This window comes from Equus quagga, unplaced genomic scaffold (assembly GCF_021613505.1).
Source record: "Equus quagga isolate Etosha38 unplaced genomic scaffold, UCLA_HA_Equagga_1.0 73442_RagTag, whole genome shotgun sequence".
In the NCBI taxonomy this organism is placed as follows: Eukaryota; Metazoa; Chordata; class Mammalia; order Perissodactyla; family Equidae; genus Equus; species Equus quagga.
In genome coordinates this window covers 171,746-190,879 of record NW_025802777.1, presented here as the reverse complement: position 1 = coordinate 190,879, position 19,134 = coordinate 171,746, and the positions used below count along the sequence as shown (strand labels likewise).

The window sequence follows — 19,134 nt, the reverse complement described above, 5'->3', positions numbered from 1 at the left end:
GCATTATGTGCCGTGTGTGCGTGTGCATTATGTGCCTGCATGTGTGATTGCACACGGGTGTGCATGTGTGTGGCATGTGCCTGTGCACAGGAGTGGGGAGGCTGGAGCTCAGAGGTGGCGACCCCCTTGAAGGGGACCCTGGCTGGTGGCAGGGACACCCTCCAGTGTACAGCCACGTGCCTACTCTCTTCACCACACAGCCACTGCCTGCCCAGGTGCCAAGCTGGCCTAGGCGCTGCCCAGGGCTGCCTCTCCCTTGCCCTGTGCCCCTTGACCCGCTGCAGTATCAGGGTGAGGCCGCCCCAGGGCGCCCAATGCCCAGCCTGGGGAGGGGGACGGGAGGAGGCCGGGAGGCTAATTTTCCAGGTTTTCCCAACGGTTTTGCTTAAATTTAACATGCAGCATCTGGAGACGCTCGTAAAACAGGCCCTCAGCGGACGTTCCAGCCACAACGACAGGACCCAGCGCCCTGCTGGCCTCTGCCTCCACAGCACGTCCTCCCAGGCCTGCCGCTGGCTGTCCTGGAGCCACTCGCCCTCCCCGCAGGAGGAGGCCGTCTCCCAGGCTGGAGGGGCATCAGCGGGTGCCGTTGGCTGCCGGGCCCGCAGCCTGGGAGGCCGAGGCTGAGGCTGTGGCAGCTGCAGAGGGCCCCGGGGCCAGGTGCAGCCCGTTCATTGCTGCTCCCCGGCGAGGCCCTCGTCCTCCTCGCAGCCAACACCTCGGCTTCCCAAACAGAGGCCCAGCCGCCCTAGAGCCGGTCCCAGGTCAGGGAGTGGGCCTTGCACCCCAGACCCAACGGGCTATGCCACCAGCTAACCCTCGAGGACACAGCTTCTGGGGCCCGTGTGACAGCTGACATGTGGGGGGCCTGTGTCCCCCGCAGGTGCTCGGGTGGTTGCCAGTGGGGTGAGGGCTGCACACACAGGGTGCTGACCAAGTGTGCCCCCACTGCGCCCTGCCCACGGGAGAGGGGCTTGCCATCGTGGAAGCAGAGCCTGCTCCAGGAGGCCCGGGCCCAGGGCAGGGCGGCTCTTGCAGGCACGAGATTCACGAGAGGCACGAGAACTTACTTCAGTATTTCTCACATGTGTATGTGTGCGCCACTGAACGTGACCCCAGGAGGCTGGGGCCAAATGCCCTGGCTTCTGTGTCTGACAATGGAGACACTGTGTGTGGAGTCTGCTCAGGAGTCATGGGCCAAAGAGCCCCAGTAAAGGCTCTGACAAGTCCTGCGGAAGACTCCACCACTATGTTAACCCGGACACGCATCACGTGGTTGAGAGGCGCTCTGTTGAGGGACTCCGTGGTGGCAATGCCCCTGTGGGTCCCACCATGCAGACCTAAGGGACAGCAGGGGGCTCGTGCATGGGGGTGGCCCAGGGGCCGGCAGCGGGCACAGCCCAGGAGGGAGCTGCTGGCAGGCGCAGGGCTCAGCTGTGGGCTGGAGTTCCCGCAGGACCTGCCCCCACAAGGAGACTGTCGGTTTCCTAGAAACCACCACAAACATGGCAGCTTCAAACACCCCGGCTGTGACCTCTCCACGGCCCAAGAGTGTGACACGGCCTCACGGGTCCTCTGCTGAGCCATAGCCATGACGGAGGTGTTCGGCGGGGTGTGGTCTCACAGGGACTCAGGTCCTCTCAAGCTGCATGTTGGCAGAACTCAGGAGGAAGCAGGGGCATCTGCTGCGCTGGTCCCCGAGCCCACGCCCTCCTTAGCCTGATCAGGTGATGCCTGTGCTGAGGCTCACTGATTAGGCCAGGCCCACCCAAACAATCTCCCTTTCGATAATCCAACATCAGCTGATTAGGGACCTTAACCACACCTCTGTGAAACCCCTTCACCTTGGCCATATAGTACAGTCTGTCCATCATATCACAGACCCTCCCTCTTCTTGGAGGTGGGGATCATGTGGGGCGTGCCCACTTGGAGCCCCCTGAGAACCCCACCCCCACAGACAACAAGCCCAGCCTCACTTGCAGGGAAGCATGTGCCCAGCAGGTTCTCAGAACAGGGTAGGGGTGTCGGGACAATGGCAGGCCCTGGGGAGCATGGCTGGGGAAAGAAGGGTGATGGGGGCGCAGGAACCGGGTGAACTGGGACCAGGCAGGGTCCTGGGAGGGGCTGAGTGGGGTCCACTGTGCAGTGGGGAGCTGGGCAGGTGTCCACACAGTCCCGAATGTGGAGGTGGCAAGACCACCGGCCTCAAGAAGCAGCCCCTGCAGGGCTGGGGCCACCGGCTGGGACAGGTGGGGAAGACCTGAACCCAGAGCCAGCTTGCAACCCTGACAGCAGCCCCCGAGGCCCAGGGCAGCCCTGGAGGGCCGCTCCCCCGAAGCCACCGTCCCTGGTGTGCAGGAGGACGCACCCCATGGGCAGGCTGCCCTCAGCCCCGTCCCGAGCCTAGACCCACAGGGACGCAGCCGGGGCGGGCTGGGGACGCAGGGACTTCAAATGCATCGTTTCTCTGTCCTATGGCTCCTGCATTCCATCTCACTCTGTGAAGACGAATTCCAGGCCTTGGAAAATATGGATATTTCTGTGAGCTTTCCAGGAAGGGAAGTCCATGAGTCAGTCTCACGGGGGCCATGGATCTCTGAGACGCACCTGGCGAAGCAGAAAGCCTGTGCCTGGCGGGTTTAATATACAGCATTTTCCTACAGTCCTGCTGGCGGCAGGCGCTTGGCGGGGAGCTGGAGAGCCTTTCTGGAAAGTCACCTCAGAGGCTGGTGCCTCAGACATGACTTCAGGAGGAACCTTTCCGGGGGGCCTCAATGCGGGGCTGGGGGCAGGAAGGGAGGCCTCCGGACACTGTCCCAGGTGCCCAACAGCCCAGCCGGGGGACAAGCAAGGCCCGACACGGGTGTGCTGCAGTCTGACAGTGCAGCGGGGTGCTCACTCGTTGGGAGACCCGCCTGTCGGCCTGTGGGGACAGTGCAGTGACTGCCCCGGCTTTCCTACTGGGCGTTCTGAGCCAAGGGTCGATGCGGACAGCACGCCATCAGCCTGGGTCAGATTCATAGGCCGGTCCCTTCCCGCCCTGCCCTGCCCGGCTGCCCTGGAGAGGGCAGGGCACTGGCTGCAAGGGCACATGGCACAAGGACCGTGGCGCCCGCCTCCGTTGCGTGCTGCCATGATGGGCAGCTCTACCTTGACGCGGAAACAGTATTGCATCCTAACATGGAGGGTGATGGCCCTGCAGGAGCATCTGAGACCAGGCCCAGGCCCGGCTGCGTTATCCTGGCGGCCTGGTGCACACAAACACGCAGGCCCCTCGTAACAGTGATGAAGACTCTCGGGATGGCGACAGCAGAGTGTTAACTGAGCGTAGGGCCCTGTGTGCCTGTGTGGTCCCGGCCCTGGCTGAGTGCGCTGTTGGAGCACCAGGCTGCAGGCAGGCAGCACTAGGCACAGCTCCCCTTGCTGGGATGGCAGACGTCCAGCTCCATATCTCACTCAGTGCGGCCACCGTGAGCATCCACTCCTAGCTGGACTGGGACTCTCCCTCAGTTGGAGAGAACTCGGCAATCGCCACGGTGGCAGCGGCTCAGCAGACCCGGGCTGTTCCTACGCCCTGGCGGGGACCCCTCAGGACCCCAGGCTTCCCAGAGAAATGCTGGCACCCATGTAACCATTTATAGCACCCCTTGAGAATCACTGTTGTCTGAGAACGCCAGCTGCCAAGACCCCTTGCTCCTTCTCTAATTTCCCAACTGCTCTGACTCCAGGACCCCTGGGGGAGCTGTGAGCATGCCAGGGGCCCCTCTGGGGACAGCGGCCTCCACGCATGCTTCCCCGGAGGGTGCGCATTGAAGAGAGCCACCAGTGTCTCCTCCAAACATGGCAGCCCCGGCTCAAGGACAATGTGGAAGATCTCCCCACTCCTGCTCCTGCTGAAAACCGCCCCCAGGCAACAAGAGCAAAGGGGCCCATGAACGCGTCTTCCCAGAACTCAGCGCTCACCTCCCGACCCGTTGGGGGCGCGGGGGCAAGGGCCCAGCTCAGCAAACTCCCGGGCTGTGGGGGCCTCGGGGCCCAGCTGCAGTGCTGCGGGATGAAGGGCCCCACCTGCCGCAGGAGACACCCTCCTCCACACGGGAGGCTCGGAGTGGACGCCGGCCACCTCCTGGTCTGGTTCTGCTTCTGCTTCGGCCTGGCCCAGTCAGCATCACACGTTGGGCCAGGACTCAGTTCTGGGAGTGGAAGCCCCTCAGCTTGTCCTGTTGGGTAGTGATGGAACTCGCACAGCAGCGCATCAGCCGCTGGCCCGGACGACCCGCTGGGTGGTGCCTACAACACAGTGGCCACTCTCGTTCCTGGGCAGCAGCTCCACGGCGAGGCACAGTGTGTCTGCCCACCTCTGGCTGCACTGACCAGCGTTTCTGGCTGGGTGACATGCCCTCCTGGGGCTCAGTTCTCTCCCCTATAAACGGGGCTAACAGGACACACGCACATGGTGTAATGCCAACACTGGCTTTGCTCAAAAGCCCTGTTTTCAGAGGTACTTGGGAGAAGTTCAGAGCGGGGCCTGTGACGCGCCCGTTAAAGACCCGAGGCCGTGGGTTCGAGGCTGGGGGATGTGCTGTCCTTGGTCCAGCTTGAGGGCTTCAAAAGGGCACCAAGTGAGCAGGTGGCTGGGGGCAGGACCTGGCGAGCTGGCGGAAAGCTCTGAGGGCGGCAGCTCACCCTGACCAGGGTCCAGTTCAACGGTCCCAACTGAGGCACACCAGGTGACGAGGCAAGCGGGAAGTCAGCGTGAGCCCCCCCTGGTGGGAGGGGAAGGGACAGCATTCTTAATTTAACATAACCACGTCCAACTCGTTCTAACCGACACAACGCTTTATTGAGAGCGTCCGACATCCCATAATTACAAGAGAAGGAGCACACAGGCCCCGCAGCCACCCCGCCTGGATGCCCCCACGTGGTGACTCCTAGCTTCCCAGTGCTCAGCACTCACCCCCTGGTCCTGAAGAACTACAGATCCCCCCACAGAGGAACTGCCCGCCCTCAACTGGGCTTCGCCTCAAGAGCTGGGAACGGCCTGCAGCTCGACTGGAGCTTCACCTTCAAGGAGAGCGGTGGTCTTCCAGCCACTGGCGCTCTGTCACTGGTTTCTTGCCCGCCTTGTGGTTAAGTCACCCCTTCGATTTGTGTGGCTGTCACACAGCTGACACGCCCTCAGCTGGCACAGGGATGTGGTCATTCCCCCCAACAGGCGGCAAGGGGCGGACAGAACATCACTCTCTCCCTCTCCAGTCCCGTCATTTCGGCTCCAGTAGGAACAGACTTTTCTCTAATGGCTCGGGGCTCACACTCCTCCCCTTCCACGTGGAGGCATCCTCGGCTTTTGGGGGCACTAGTAAGGCCTGCCAAGGCTGGGCGTCACCGCCCACATCCCGTGCATCACGCAAGGCCTGAGACTCCTCCCAGAGGAAGAAAACATTTTACATGGTTTCCAGAAGGCTGCCCTTTCCGCCTGGCTGCTACACCTGTGGCCGCCCCTGATCCCCAAACAGAAGGGGCAGGCCTGTCTGTGCAAGGCCTCTCCTGCAGGGTCAGCACAAACCCTTGGCATGGCTTGGGGGCACTTACAAAGGGAGGAAGAAAAGAGGGGGTGTGGCCCTCCCAGTCCCCGCCATTCAGACACAACGTCCCGAGGCGGCAGGTGGCTGTGCGATTGCCAGTGCAAATCCGAGGGCAGCCTGTCTCTCTAAGGATGCCATCATTCTGGAAGTCTCTGGGGGGAAGAGAGGTCTATTCCATGACCGAGTCAAAGAACTGACATGGGAAAGCATGCATGAGCCACAGCTTTTACCTTTAAAAAGCATGTCAAGGCCACATCTGTCATTTAGGAAATGTCTGCTTCCAGATTAGATTCAGGAAGAATATTTATTAGGGAGAAAGGCCTGCAATGCCCACCTTCAGGAAGAGCCGGGTCAAGGCAGGCCCTCCTGATGGGCATTTGGGCCTGGGCCTGGGCTGCGGCCAGGGCCCCTCACGGTGGAGGGCACAGACACGGGGTCTGCCCGCCAGTGCCCAACACCCCTCCTGCCTTCGCCGGGTCACCGGTCCGCTCAGCTTCCCTGGGCAGGCTGAGGTGTCCTAAGGAAGCAGCCCTGTGGGCTGAGACTCAGCCCGGGGTGCAGCGGAGGCCGCGGCTGTGGCAGTGACCCCCACCTCCCAGGTGCTTGGGACTTCAGCACGGGCTCTTGCAAGGAGGGCCCGACCGCTCGGGGTCCCACTGACAGTCACTCCATGTCCTCCTGCAGCTCCTGCTTGTGCAGGGCCTGGAGCCGGCTGACCACGGTCTGGTGGACGGCCTCCAGCCCCTCGGCATCCAGCTCTCGCAGCAGCAGCAGGATGGCGGTCAGGACGTTGTTCTGGGGGCACAGAGAGTCACCGGCTAAGCACCATGCCTGCAAGGCCAGGAGGCACACCATGAGGTGACACACTGGGCCCTGGCTAGCATCACGTGCACATCATGGGTTACCGGCCTTCAGGAGGGGCGGGCCTTCCAGGCAACCAATGAGAGACCACACGGACGGAGACTTGGGCAGCCTGAAGCCACAGCCAGGCACTGGTGTGGCTCACTGCCTGCAGGGACTTCCCACACACAGACCCATCTCACGCTTACAGCACTGAGGCCCAGAGAGGCTGAGTAACTGGCCCTGGGTCACACAGCTGGTCAGTAGAGAGTGGGGATCAAAAGCAGGCTGAGAGGCCCAGGACGGTGCTCAGTAACACGTGCTAAGACACACACCTGGGAAATGGTGTGAGCCCGAGGCACTGCGATGTGGGAAGATCTGCTCTGAGGCCAGGGCCCTCCCTTCCTCTGAGTCCAGAGGCGCATGCGCCTGCACCAGCAGCTGGGTGGTCTCTAGCCCGTGTTTGTGGGTGCAGTCTCAGTCTCTGGTCCACGGTCCTTGGGCTCTGCAGAGGCCCAGGCTTGGGGAGGGGGTGTCCGGCCTCAGTGCCCTACAGGGACAGGCCTGCTCCTGGGGACTGGGTCTACATCCGGGCTCCTCCCGCAACGTGTCAGGGAAGTATGTGCATGGACCACATGGCCACCTCTCGGAGGAGGAAAGCCCTGAGGGGACACTGACCTGCGGTGGGGAGGATGGGCCACAGGCCCGGCGACAGCTCCCTAGACTGGCCTTCAGTCTGCGGTCACATCTGTCTGCAGCTCTGAGGGACACTTTTCCTGGAGGGTGGGCTAGCCCTTTCCAAGGCCTGGGCCCCAGTGCATCCATCTCTGTACTGCCCACAGGCTCTGCACGCGCTGCAGCTGGTCACTGAGTGGATGACTGAGCCCTAGCCCACGGTTTCAGGCGGCCCTCACCCTTTGACTGGGGGGCCCTGCCCATGTGAGCCCACATGGAGACCACAGCACGCTGACGGCTGTGGTCAGGCCAAGCTAGGCCCTGCAGGGCTGAAGACCGCCAGGCACCCTGGGGGCAGGGGCTGGGGGTCATGGGCCAAGCTAGCCATGGTGACTGGGTCCTCTGGGCCAATGACTGCCTCTGGTTCAGGGATGTGGGCAATTCCAGCTGATAAAACCAAGCCTGCGTGGGGGGCACACGGCAAAAAAACAGTTGTTTGCCGATAAGAGGACACACATGGGAAGAAATGTTCCCTGTCCTTCTGTTGGGTGTGAGCCTGGACCAGAGGAGCCAGCCCTGTGACCAGGGGAATGAGCCCAAGGACAAGCTAGAGGGACGTAGGTGGCAGACGGGAACCTGCAGAGGACCCATGTCTCCAACAATGTCACCCAGCTGCCCACATGACCTATTTCTTGTTGAGTCAACAACCTGTTATTCCTTACGGGGAAGCCTCCAGAACCATGTGGCCTGCTTTCTGGTCACTGCATGGTGACATGGCCTGCTTCCCCCACCCCCTGCCCTGGCCAGGACAAGGAGGCCCACCTCTAACTGCAGGTGGGGTGCTGCTCCACAGCTGCAAACCTCTGCAGCCTCAGGTGCTGCATAGCAACCTATCCAACCCCAGGACAGACACGGGGCCCTTCATGCAGCTGGCCCTCGGCACAGCCCGCATGCTGGGCAGCCGCACATGCCAGGCAGCCCTCCCCCCACCATTCTGTCACTTCCTATTAGCTCAGACCTGGAAACTGGCCGGTTTCCCACCTTCTGGGGCCTGGCTCTGTGAGTCCCTGTGGTGTCTCCAGCCCCCAGCCCCAAAAGTTCCCACATTGTGGGCAGAGGCAGCTATGGCCACCTCCAGCCAGGGCTGCCTCCATCACACTCACCCTGTTCCTGCGACTGCTCGCGGCCTCCCTCTGTGAGAAGGATGGAAGCTGGTCCCTGGAAGGGGGCTTCAGGCTGAGCTGCCCCTGGATGCCACTGGTGGGAGGCAGATGACAATGGTGCATGAGGCCTGAGGAACTCAGGGCCTGTCAGCACCTTCACTGATGTCTGCAGCGTGTGATCCCAGATCCCCCGAGCATGGGACTAAGAGACTCCTGACAATGGACCCCTGCCCCAGTACGCAGGGAAACTCCCACCACGTGACACTGCTCTAGAGGTGGGAGCACTGGGCGAGAGGGTAGGACTGTTGGAATCGTGGCCGCAGCACTTATTTCCCTGTGATCTTGTTGGGGGCAACCTCTCTGCACCCCAAGCTCCCCCAGGGCTGGGGGGCACTAAACACAAAAGACGTGTGCGAGAGCCCCTGCCACGGGGGGTGGATGCAACTGCCCCACACTGAGGCGGCATCCATGGACGTCCACACTGCAGGAAACAAGGGGCCCTTCATCTGCCAAGTGGACGCGCAGACTGGTGGCCCCCTGTGAACACGGTCTCCACAACCCCTCCTTGTTCAGTTCTGCTCAAAACACCGTGACAGTCAGTGAGCTGCCCTCGGAGGCCACCCAAGCCGCATCTGAGGTGCCCTGCAGGTTGGGAGGGCCTTTCCTCGGGGCCCACACGCCACCCACTGCCCCCTCCCCGGCTCCCCGAGGCTGAAGGGCTCAGGTGGCCACGGCCACAGAGCTTTCCCTCCTGCCCACTAACCCACCCACCGCGTCCCACCTCCAGGCCCCTCCCTGCGGAGGGCAGGGTGCGGGGTCGCACAAGCTCCTGTGTCCCGCGCCTCCTCTTGGACATGCCTCTGACATGAGGTTGGGGGCAACTGAGAGCCACAGACCAGGAAGAACCACCCTGAACAGTTCCCTCACTCCCCAGAGACGTGGCCCACGGGAAGGCCCGGTGAGTCCGAGGGAGGACCTGGGATGGGCCCAGCTGGCGCACCTGGCCTCCTCCTCGCCGTAGCTCAGCGGGTCCCCTTGTGTCTCGGCAGTGGCGTTCATGGTGCTCAGGGTGTAGGACAGCTCCGGCTGGCCGTTCCCTGTGCCCTCTCTGCCGGGGCCCGTGACCTCCTCTCCCTCCAGCAACGCTCGGGACAGCTCCTCCTCAGTCACAGCTTCGGGTGAAGGAGAGGGGGCAAAAGCATCAGAGTGGCCTCAGCCGTGCCAGCCCCACTAACCGCGGCTCCGTCCTCACTGCGCCATCAGCCCAGTCTGCTTTAGAAAAGAGGCATCTATCTGTCTGTCCATCCGATGGCCTGCAGCCCGAGAGCAGGGACAGTCCCGCCACCATCACATCCCCTGCCCCGGCACTCGCTGGACACAGCAGATGGTCAGCAACTGCTTGTGAATCTGAACTTCAGCATTTGCCAAAGGCAAACACTCACAAAAAACCCTAAATTAAGACAAATTTTAAAAAGAAACAGAATACACTGTATTCATTCCATTTCACTCACATGACAATTTCTCTGAAGTTTATATTTTTAACATTGCTCACCTAGGAGAAAATAATTGTGCACGTGACAAGGATTAGGAACCAGCACACAGGGAACACCAGTGCACTCACTGGCTGGAGAGGATGGACTGGAATGGGCTGGACCTCCCGGAGGCCAGAGCACAAACGGCCCATGGCAGGCTGCTCGCCTCAAGGTGATGCAGGGGACACAGGTGAAAACTGACCATCCACATGTCCAGCAGGAGGAGCACATACCTCCAGTGGGAGGGCGAGGAGTGAGGGAGCACCCTGACCTGGGGGCGGGAGCACAGGGACACTGCCACCTTGGGTCCCGTGGACCAGCAGTGATCCCACTTGGCCCGCCCGGACACTCTCGTGTGCTCCCCAGGGTGCGTGGATGAGCGCTGGAGTGGAGGGTACTTAACAGGGAAAAAGGAGAAGCAACAGCTTCAGGGATAAACAGTTGTCAGGTTCACCCAAGAGACGCTGCCCTGTGTGCAGGGGTGGGGGGGCTGTGCCCCGTCACCGAACGACAGTGACTTTGGAAGAAGCAGCACAAATCTGGGGACAGCTCCTGAGGAGACCACAGGGGGGTTGCCTCCGCGAGGTCTGCGGGGTCAGTTTGCAGAGGGCAGAGAGCCGGGTCGCGTGAGCTGTGGGGACGCCTACTCTGGTTGTCCAGCTTCTGCAGGTGCGGCAGGTTGCGCAGGACGGTCATGCGGTAGACGTGTGGGTTGGGGCCGCAGCACGGGTTCTCGGCCAGCCAGAGCACACGCAGGCGCGGCAGGCCCTTCAGGTAGAAGAGCTCGGCCAGGCTGGGGATGCGGTTCTTGCGCAGGTAGAGCTCGCTCAGCTGCCGGCACTGGCTCACGGGCTCCAGTGTGGAGACGCCGTTGACACTGCACAGAGACGCCTGGTTAGCAGCGCCGCCCACGCCCCCACGCCGCCAGCACCCTCCGCACTGTGCGTCTCGTCTCAGTTGTGAATGTGGTAGAGACAAACACTACCAGGTCTGTGCCCTCCACCCCTCTCCTTAAACGTGTGTCAACATCGGCTGCAATGAGTCAGGCTCAAGACGACCCCCGGAGAGCTCAGAGAAGCGAGCTTCAGGGTGGAGAGGCCCTCGGCTGGGAACGTTCTGGCCTCCCGCCCTGTTTAGTCCTCCTGGGAGAAGGCATGTTTCACTCTCCTGGACCAGGGAAGAAACTGAGGTCTCCCAAGGGCTCCGGCACTGTGCCCCAGAGCAGGCAGTGCCAGAAAAGCCCACGGCAAGCGTAAGCAAGCTCCACGTTACACGGACCGGGCACCGAACTCCCGAAGCCCACGTTTAGAAAAGAAACCAAGCGTATGGGTTCAAAGTTCGTTCCAGAGAGTTGTGCACACATCAGAGACAGAAAACCACCCAGGGTTGAGGCAGACAGCTGAGGGTCTAAACTGACCTGGGCAGACACCCACCCTCCTCCCCTCTCAGACAGACCGGGCCGCTCACACCCGCCCAGCTCAGGGTGGTAGCCTCCTTTGGCAGCAGAGCCCCAGCTGGCCGTGCCCAGCCAAAGTGCCACACGGGCCAGGCGCGTTCCTCCTCCACAGCTCTGTGGGACGCCACTGTTCCCTGCAGAGCTGGCAGCTGAGAGCCAGGCTACTCTGTGGGACCCTCCCAACGTGCTAGACCTATCTAGAACATTCTTTCCTGGAGGCTGCATTTGAGTTTGGCATGCACCTTGAAGGGACGCCACGATTCTTCCCTCAGGGACACCACAGTGAACACTCACTTGTTCACGCAGTTACTGGCGTGGAGTGCTGTGCTCAGTACGTGGGTTATTTCACTTAGCAGCTAGGTACAAGGTCGACACCACTTGCTCTTGAGCGAAACTCAGGCTTTGGAATCCTCAAGATCGAGGAGCTGCCCAGGCACAGGCAGTTGGTGCAAAGCGAGGATTTGACCCTGCAGCCTGGCCTGGAGGCCTCCTTCTTGACCACGGGGCTGACACTGCCTCTGCAAGGGGCTGAATGCTCGTGTCCTCCCCAGATCCCTATGTTGAATCGGAACCCCCAGTGCGGTGTTGGCAGGAAGGCCTTTAGAAGGCAAGCAGGTCATGGGGGTAGAGCTCTCATGAATGGGGTTAGTGCCCTAAAAAAGGGACCTCAGAGAGTTGCCCGGCCTTTCCACCGTCAGAGGACATAGTGAGGAGACGGCCACCTGTGAATCAGGAAGAGGGCCTTCCCCAGACACCGAAACTGCTGGTACCCTCATCTCAGACTTCCAGCCCCCAGATCGTGAGAAAGGAGCGTCTGCTGTTCGAGGAATTCTGTCACAGCGGCTGGGACGGACTAGGACAGCCTTCCCACCCACAGGCACCAAGCCCAAAGGGAAATTACTGCACCCACAAAAGGACTGCCAGCCTTGCGTTCAGGCAGGAGTTCCCACAGGCGTGGCCCCACTAGTTTCAAGGCAGCCAACATGCAGACACCGTGCCCCCGAGCTCGGTCAACAACCCTGTGTGCCGTCCTTCCTCCGAGCTGTGTACACAAGGACCTGCAGCTCAGCGGCCCAGAATCGCCCAGACAGTGTGTGGCAGGGACGGTGTTGAAGCCACCCCTGACTCCGAGTTTCCTGCTGTTCTGGGGGAAGGAAAAGCCATCATTTGTCAGGTCAGGCTTCTGGGACACGGGCTCAAGTCCCAGCGTCACTGATATCCTGACGAGTAAGTGACGCACAGGCTGCCATGTGCACACCTGGCACACGCTCCGCCTTCCTGATTGCAGCCACTCCTCATGCCATGGGGCAGGTGCTGGTGTTACCTCTGTGTTACAGACAGGGAAACCGAGGCACAGAGGTCCAAGCCTTGCCCGAGGTGGGAGAGCAGCACCAGGCCCAGTCCTTCATCTCATGAGAAGGCACGGCACCCACAGGATGGGCTCAGGCTGGGGCTAGGGGTGCTGTGAGCACAAGGTGGGCAGACAGGGGGTCCACAAAGTGACCGCAGAAGGCTCAAAGGAGAAGGAGCTGAGGGGCTGGTGAGGGACAAATGGTGGCCGGCCATGTGATCAGGAAGGTAAGTCACGGGGGTCTGCACGGGATCAAAGGCCTGGGATGGCCACACTCAGGAGTTCCGGAACCTTCTGAACTACCAAACAGGGAGAGTCTGCCTTCCTTGCAGGGTTTAAATGCCATGGTTTTACATGGGGAGACCTGCAGAAAGCGCCCACCCCAGCATCTGGCAAGCAGTGGCTGTCCACAAGTGTGGGCTCCCTCCCGGGTCCAGACGGGCAGGAGGGAGGTCGGGAGCAGAGGGCGCTCCCCCCTCCCCACATCCCTCCAAATAGTTCCCAGCTGCCTGGAATCCCAGTGACAGTACTGAGTTCGTTCAAGGTTTCCTAAGTCTGTTAAAAGGCCAATAGCTCTGCAAGAGGTAACTATTCCCAATGACAGATCAGGTGCTGCACAGAAACTGGCAGAGCTCCTGGCAGGGAGGGAACCAGGAGGGCAGAAAAGGCTGGGGTGCTGGGGCACACGCGGCCACTGTGAGGGCAGCTGCTCATCATTAAGAAGCTGCACGCACTGACTGGTGAGGGTGGGCAGGGACGCAGCAGGCCGTGCTCAGCCGGGAGCCCAGGGTGCCTCCAGAAAGGTGGGCAGAGCGCGAGGAGCACCAGGTTCTTCACTGGCCTTGGGCCGCCTTGGCCCTGAAGCGGTCCCCAGACTTTCCCTGGGAGTTTTCAGGTTATTGAACGCCACGCGGATCTGGGGAGGGATGTGAGGGTCCTCCTCCTCCAAGCCCCAGTGACTTAGAGTGATGGCAGGGGTTTAGGTACCTGAGGGTGATCACTTCCAGGCTGGGCATTTCCCGGCAGATGGAGATCTAGGAAGGAAAAGGATTGATGAAAACAAACATATGGAGACAGAGATTAGCTCAGTGGCTACCAGAGGGGCAGAGGGTGGGGACGGCGAGAGGGGTAAAGGGTCACGTGTGTGTGTTGATGGACAGCAGCTAGACTTTTGGTGGTGAACATGAAGCAGTCTATACATATAAGTCAAAACATGACATATGCCTGAGAATTATATAACGTTATAAACCGATGTGACCTCAGAAAAAAAAATAAGGAACGTGATTGCAAACATCACTGGGAACGGGCTCTGTGACGTCAGCTTTCTATCAGCCCAACAGAGAAACCAGCTGGGGGTGGAGTCACCTCCACTTCAAGGGCCTTGGTGGAGTAGCCCCCTCACCTCGCCGGGCTCACACACAATAGGCAAGAGCACACTGTGCTCTGTGTCATGCTCCTCTCTCAGCCTAGACATTCCCTGGACCAGGAGGAGAAATGGGTGTGCTCTCTTCAAAACTTTAAAACAGCATCGTTACCACAAACCCTGCCAGCTGTTGAGACGGGGCATTCCTAATTTCAGATGCCCTCAAAGCACATCAGGTGAGGGGACCTCAGTGCCCCTACGCTGGACAGAGAACCTTCCTCTTTGCTGTCCCTGACGTGCAAGGCAAGGATGGAAGCCCCTTCTTGCCAACACTGCTGGGCCAAAAGGGAGACAGGCTTGAAACCGGATCTCAGATCACGTTAACACTGTGGATGCAGTGGAAAGAGCAATGAGGGTGGCCCATAAAGGCATCCATCCTGTAAGACTCCAAATATCTGTGGGCCTGCCATACACTGGCCTGGAGCCAGACGGGCCCCGGACCTCGCCTGACCTCAAACAGCTCAGTCTGGTCAGAACTCTTCGCACTCACAACGGGTCTGTTTCGTGCTATGCCAGTGCTTTGGTTTCGGGGTTTTTGCTGCTGAGTCAGCAGCACTTCAGCTATGGCAGGAGGTGGAATCAGCTTTTCTGGACAGCCCAGCTGCTCAGCATTTCCAACTTTGTTTTTAAGGAAAGCTGCAGTGAAAGTTACAAAACAAAAGGAAATAAGAAAGAAATAGCTGGCACACAGTCTGTGCAAGTTGGCGACATTGAGTCTAGGAGTGAGAGAGAGAGAAAAGGAAAGAAATCTATTCCCAGAGCCACAGCCCAGCTCAGTTCTGTGCACTGTCCCCCCACGAGGCCCCATCTGTTCCTGCCATGGGGGTGTGGGGGAGCATGATGCTGGATCTGAGCGAGGGGAGCTGAAGTGAGGACCCTCCTCAGTGACATGAAGTCCAGGAACCTATAGAAAAAGAGCCCAGCCAAGTGCACTTCTCTGTAAAGTAAACCAACCCCCCTGGGATTCCTCCCTTCGGACCCTCTCTCTCCTCTGTGAGACCTGCAGGACACAGGAGCCTTCCATCCACATGAGAACGTTCAAAGCAACTTCAGAATAAACTCGAGCATAGAGAGCATTTTTTTCATTAGTGGTTCTGCTTTACAAAGTACCAGATTAGGGGGTGAACTGAATGGGTGCCCTTCTGTCAGTTTAACACTTCTCTTGGGGAAGAGGCGACAACTTTTGGGATCAGAGAGCATTTGGAGATGATTGACATAATACTTACATCTGTGAGGCGGCTGCCCCTGGGGAAGAAAAGACACACATACTTTAATTTTGTTAAAGCTGAATACAAAAAGTTAAAAACAGAAATTCCAAAAATTAGAGACAGATGCCTACAAACTTTAATTGTAGACCAATGTCTATGATTTCAATGACAAAGTAAAAGAAAGCTTGCCCATATTACTGATGAAAGTGTCAAACACTTCTTGGTTGATTTAGAACAAAACTATCTATGCGTGATGCTGGAGGGTTATTTCTCAGAGGAGCCGTAGAGGTTGCTCCGTTTGGAGGACACAAAGATCTGCGCATTCTCAAGGCTGTCACATTAGGATAATTTCCGTCACTAATATAAATAAACAAGGGAGTCTTTATAAGAGGCCAAATCGAAAGGCTAAACATGCAACTTATGAAACACACTTTAGAAAGCCTGAAATAGGGCGGTTGTTTCTCCCTGCCTAGAGAAAGCATGACGGCCCCATGCAGAACAAAGGAAGGCTTTATTGAAAACAAATGAGGGGATATTGTGGCCAAAATACCAGCTGTGCCAGAGCAAGAGCAAGGCTTAATGAACAGGCAGAGATCACTGCAGTCAATCGGCCAGCACTGGTAGGAGAAAGGTCTGCTCTCGGCTCCCCCCCCCCCGTCCCCCCCCCCCCCCCCCCAGGCGCATGTAGCCTCACTCCGAGTCCCCAGGGAAGCAGGCAGGTCTTTCATGAGTTTAGGAAGCACTTCGGCTCCTTCCTCGGCCCAGCTAGACCTGGCCACCCTGCCTTTGAGTCTGCACTGACCCCACAGCACCTATTACTGAATCATTACTTTAGAGTCAGTTCTCTCTCTTTCCCCGACAAATGGTATTGTGGAAATTAATAAAAGACACCTTAACTCAGTTGGAGTCAGGAAGGCCCATAGCGGGAGCTCCCACACCCATCACACACCCTCAATTACACCAAACAGGAAGCACCTTCCACGGGAAGCACAGCTACTTTTCTACTGAAGGAAGCCTTCTTTCCTCACCAGGCAACAGCCCAGCCAATCAGAAACACTGCAGCTCAGCCAATGAGAAATGCCTCAGCCCAGCCAATGAGAAATGCCTCAGCCCAGCCAATGAGAAATGCCACAGCCCAGCCAATGAGAAATGCCACAGCTCAGCCAATGAGAAATGCCACAGCCCAGCCAATGAGAAATGCCACAGCCCAGCCAATGAGAAATGCCACAGCTCAGCCAATGAGAAATGCCACAGCTCAGCCAATGAGAAGCCATTGCTGCCCTGAACTGCTACCTTCCCCAAGTGGACTTTCCTTTAGAACAGCCCCTCCCGCTCCCCCTTTTTCTCTATAAAAGCAGCTCCCCTCCTTCCAGATTTGCCTGTGGTTCACTATAGCTTGCACATCACCAATTGCAATTCTTTTGGCTATTCTTGAATAAACCCATTTTGAGTAAAATAACAAGCAGACTTGCTTTTTAAGTTGACAGTATTAATCACCTTGATCTCCCACCTTATTTGGAGAGTTGGCTCCCAATGACTGGCAATGTCAGAAATCAGCCCCATCCACGGAAGGATCTATCTGCCCTACTAAGGCTATCTAGAAGTCTAGGGGGGAGGTCACCGGCCCAGGGAGGAGGTGCAAGGCAGGAGGGTCCTTGCCCCAGGGAGGAGGTGTCGGGAAGGGGGATCTCCACCCCAGGGAAGAGGTGTCAGGCAGAGGGGCCTTCGTCCCACGGAGAAGGTGCTGGGCAGGGGGTCCTCCCCCTAAAGAAGAGGTGTCAGGCGGGGGCCCTCGCTCCAGGGAAGAGGTGTCAGGCTGAGGGGTCTCCGCTCCAGGGAGAGGGTGCCAGGCAGAGGGGTCCCCGCTCCAGGGAGGGGGTGTCAGGCAGGGGTCCCCACTCTTGGGAAGAGGTGTCAGGCAGAGGGGTCCTCGCCCCAGGGAGGGGGTGTCAGGCGGGGGTCCCCGCTCCAGGGAGGGGGTGTCGGGCGGGGGTCCCCGCTCCAGGGAGGGGGTGTCAGGCGGGGGTCCCCGCTCCAGGGAAGAGGTGTCAGGCACAGGGGTCCCTGCCCCAGGGAGGGGGTGCCGGGCAGCGGGGACGACGCGCAGGACGGCCCCTCACCAGCAGTTGAGCTTCCGCACGCTGTGCAGCTCCGAGGCCTTGGCCCGGGACAGGACCATCTTCCGCGTCAGCTTCATGGCGGCTGCAGCTCACCCCAAACCCCTGCCCGGCAGCCAACCGCCCGCTACCCCTCAGGATATCTGCACGGCTGCGGCGCGTCTCCAGGGGCGGAGCCCGCGTCGTCAGGGGCGGATCCTGCGAGCCCATTGGCCACTCGGTGAGGGGGCGGGACGGCGCGAGCGCAGTGGGGCCGCCTGGGCTTCCGCTCCGCGTGTTGGCTCCGCTCTTGCCCGCGCGGCCGGGCCCCTGGGCCGCGCGCCTGGTCCCGCGCATGCGCGGCGCCTGGATGTCCATCCCTGACGCATTTCTGCTGAGACTCGGTTGAAGACCGTCCCGAGCCCCGAGCTCGGAACGCTGGCCCCCAGCTCCAACCCCAGATCCGAGCCCCATCCCTCAGCCCGCATCCCCCAGACCCGAGACTTCAGCCCGGAGCCCAGAGCATGGAGGTGATGGTCTCTGAACTGCCCCGAATCACCGGGGTTTAAACTGTTGAGATGGAAATCCAGGGCAGTCCTAGAGCTGGGTCGATTTCCTTGCTCCCTTCAGCGTTTAAGGAAGGGAGGCAGGTGCCAAAGATACGAGAGGGCGCTAACAGACCTCACGAGTGTTCAGACTTCTCAGAAATCAAAGGCTGCGTTCAGACAGACATCTGGGCTCTCAGACCTGTCAGAGGGGAGGGGACCAGACTTCAGGCAGCCTCCTCTGAGACTCCTCTCTTCTGGGCCCCTGTCCTGTCTTCGGCCTTTGGAGCCGGGTCTCAGCAAAGACCCTGCTAAGTCATCCCCCAGGCCTTGATGTCTAACACCTCATTATCTGATGAAGTTCCCCATCCCCCAAGTGACATCTTGGCCTGCCTTTAGCAAGATCCCCTACCCTCCAAGTCTCTCGGTCATGTTCCATCCACTGGCCCCTCACTCGGCTCCTTGGCTGTACATCCCCAGCTGTCCTCGTATTAGGAGTTGAGCCCAATCTCTCTCCCCTATTACAATTGTCTTGAATAAGTTTTCCTTACCCTTTAAACAAGTGTCAGAATAGTTTCTTCTTTAACAGAGGGCAAAGGTTTCTTTCCCAGAATGTCACAGCAACATCGGAAGCCCAGGGCCTTGAGACTGGGGCAGGACCTGCCTGTACCAGGGACCGGTGGCATGACAAGGGAGTGTGATTCCGTGGGGGAGAGTGGAATTTTGCTGTGGGATCTACCATCCAACCCACCCCTGCTGTTTTTATCGTAAAGACAATGTAGGGGACTCGGATAAGAGAAAAACATTCCTGCAGCAGTTCAACAGTGGCTGCCGTTTTCTGTCCTTTGTCCCGTGTGCCGTATTTTGCTGGTCTGTGGGGTGCTCTGAGGGGCTTGCCCATCAGATGCTTGCCCCAAGCCCTCTCATCAATGCCTGCGTGAGGTGGCCCAAAAGTGGCGTGCGACCTCCTCAGGGAACAGAGGACTTTGGCATTCTTTGGAGAGGAGGGCAAGCTCACAAACATGCCAGTCAGAGCTGTCGAGCGGATGCCAGTAGTACTCCTGGGGTACCGGGTACCAGGGCGTGAGAGGGCTGCTCTTGTGTTGGAAGCCTGCAGTAACAGAGAACCATGGTTTTGGTGGTGGCCTGCACGGGCACTGTGGGCCCATGACATGGAGGAAATGTTCCAGGAGTAGGACTGCCGGGAGGCTGGGGAATGAGGAAGGGCGCTGTGCTGAGGGTGGCGATGGGTGGTTGTTG

General features: G+C 59.5%; 1 protein-coding gene across 2 annotated transcripts; it reads right to left on the bottom strand.

Moving 5' to 3' along the window:
- Nucleotides 1-4,824: 4,824 nt before the first annotated feature.
- On the bottom strand, nt 4,825-17,490 carry LOC124234235 (cilia- and flagella-associated protein 410-like). Of its 2 annotated transcripts, none has more exons than XM_046651476.1 (7): nt 17,354-17,490; nt 15,252-15,270; nt 13,590-13,636; nt 10,443-10,672; nt 9,264-9,435; nt 8,264-8,357; nt 4,825-6,416 (listed from the first exon to the last, which is right to left on the bottom strand). In XM_046651476.1, exons 1-7 carry the CDS (start codon nt 17,428-17,430, stop codon nt 6,249-6,251), a joined length of 807 nt encoding a protein of 268 aa, XP_046507432.1. In that variant the 5' UTR covers nt 17,431-17,490; the 3' UTR covers nt 4,825-6,248. The 2 variants fall into 2 exon arrangements, with proteins under 2 accessions (XP_046507432.1, XP_046507433.1); XM_046651477.1 differs by having other exon boundaries at nt 4,825-6,380.
- Between the last annotated feature and the right edge of the window lie 1,644 nt (nt 17,491-19,134).

Excerpts from the sequence above, each read along its gene's own strand:
- LOC124234235 (XM_046651476.1), bottom strand. The coding sequence starts at position 17,430 with ATGAAGCTGACGCGGAAGATGGTCCTGTCCCGGGCCAAGGCCTCGGAG. Across the intron at positions 8,358-9,263 it reads TACGGCGAGGAGGAGGCCAG|TGGCATCCAGGGGCAGCTCA; the intron begins GTGCGCCAGCTG and ends GCCTCCCACCAG. Across the intron at positions 6,417-8,263 it reads CGAGCAGTCGCAGGAACAGG|GCATGGTGCTTAGCCGGTGA; the intron begins GTGAGTGTGATG and ends CTGGCCTTGCAG.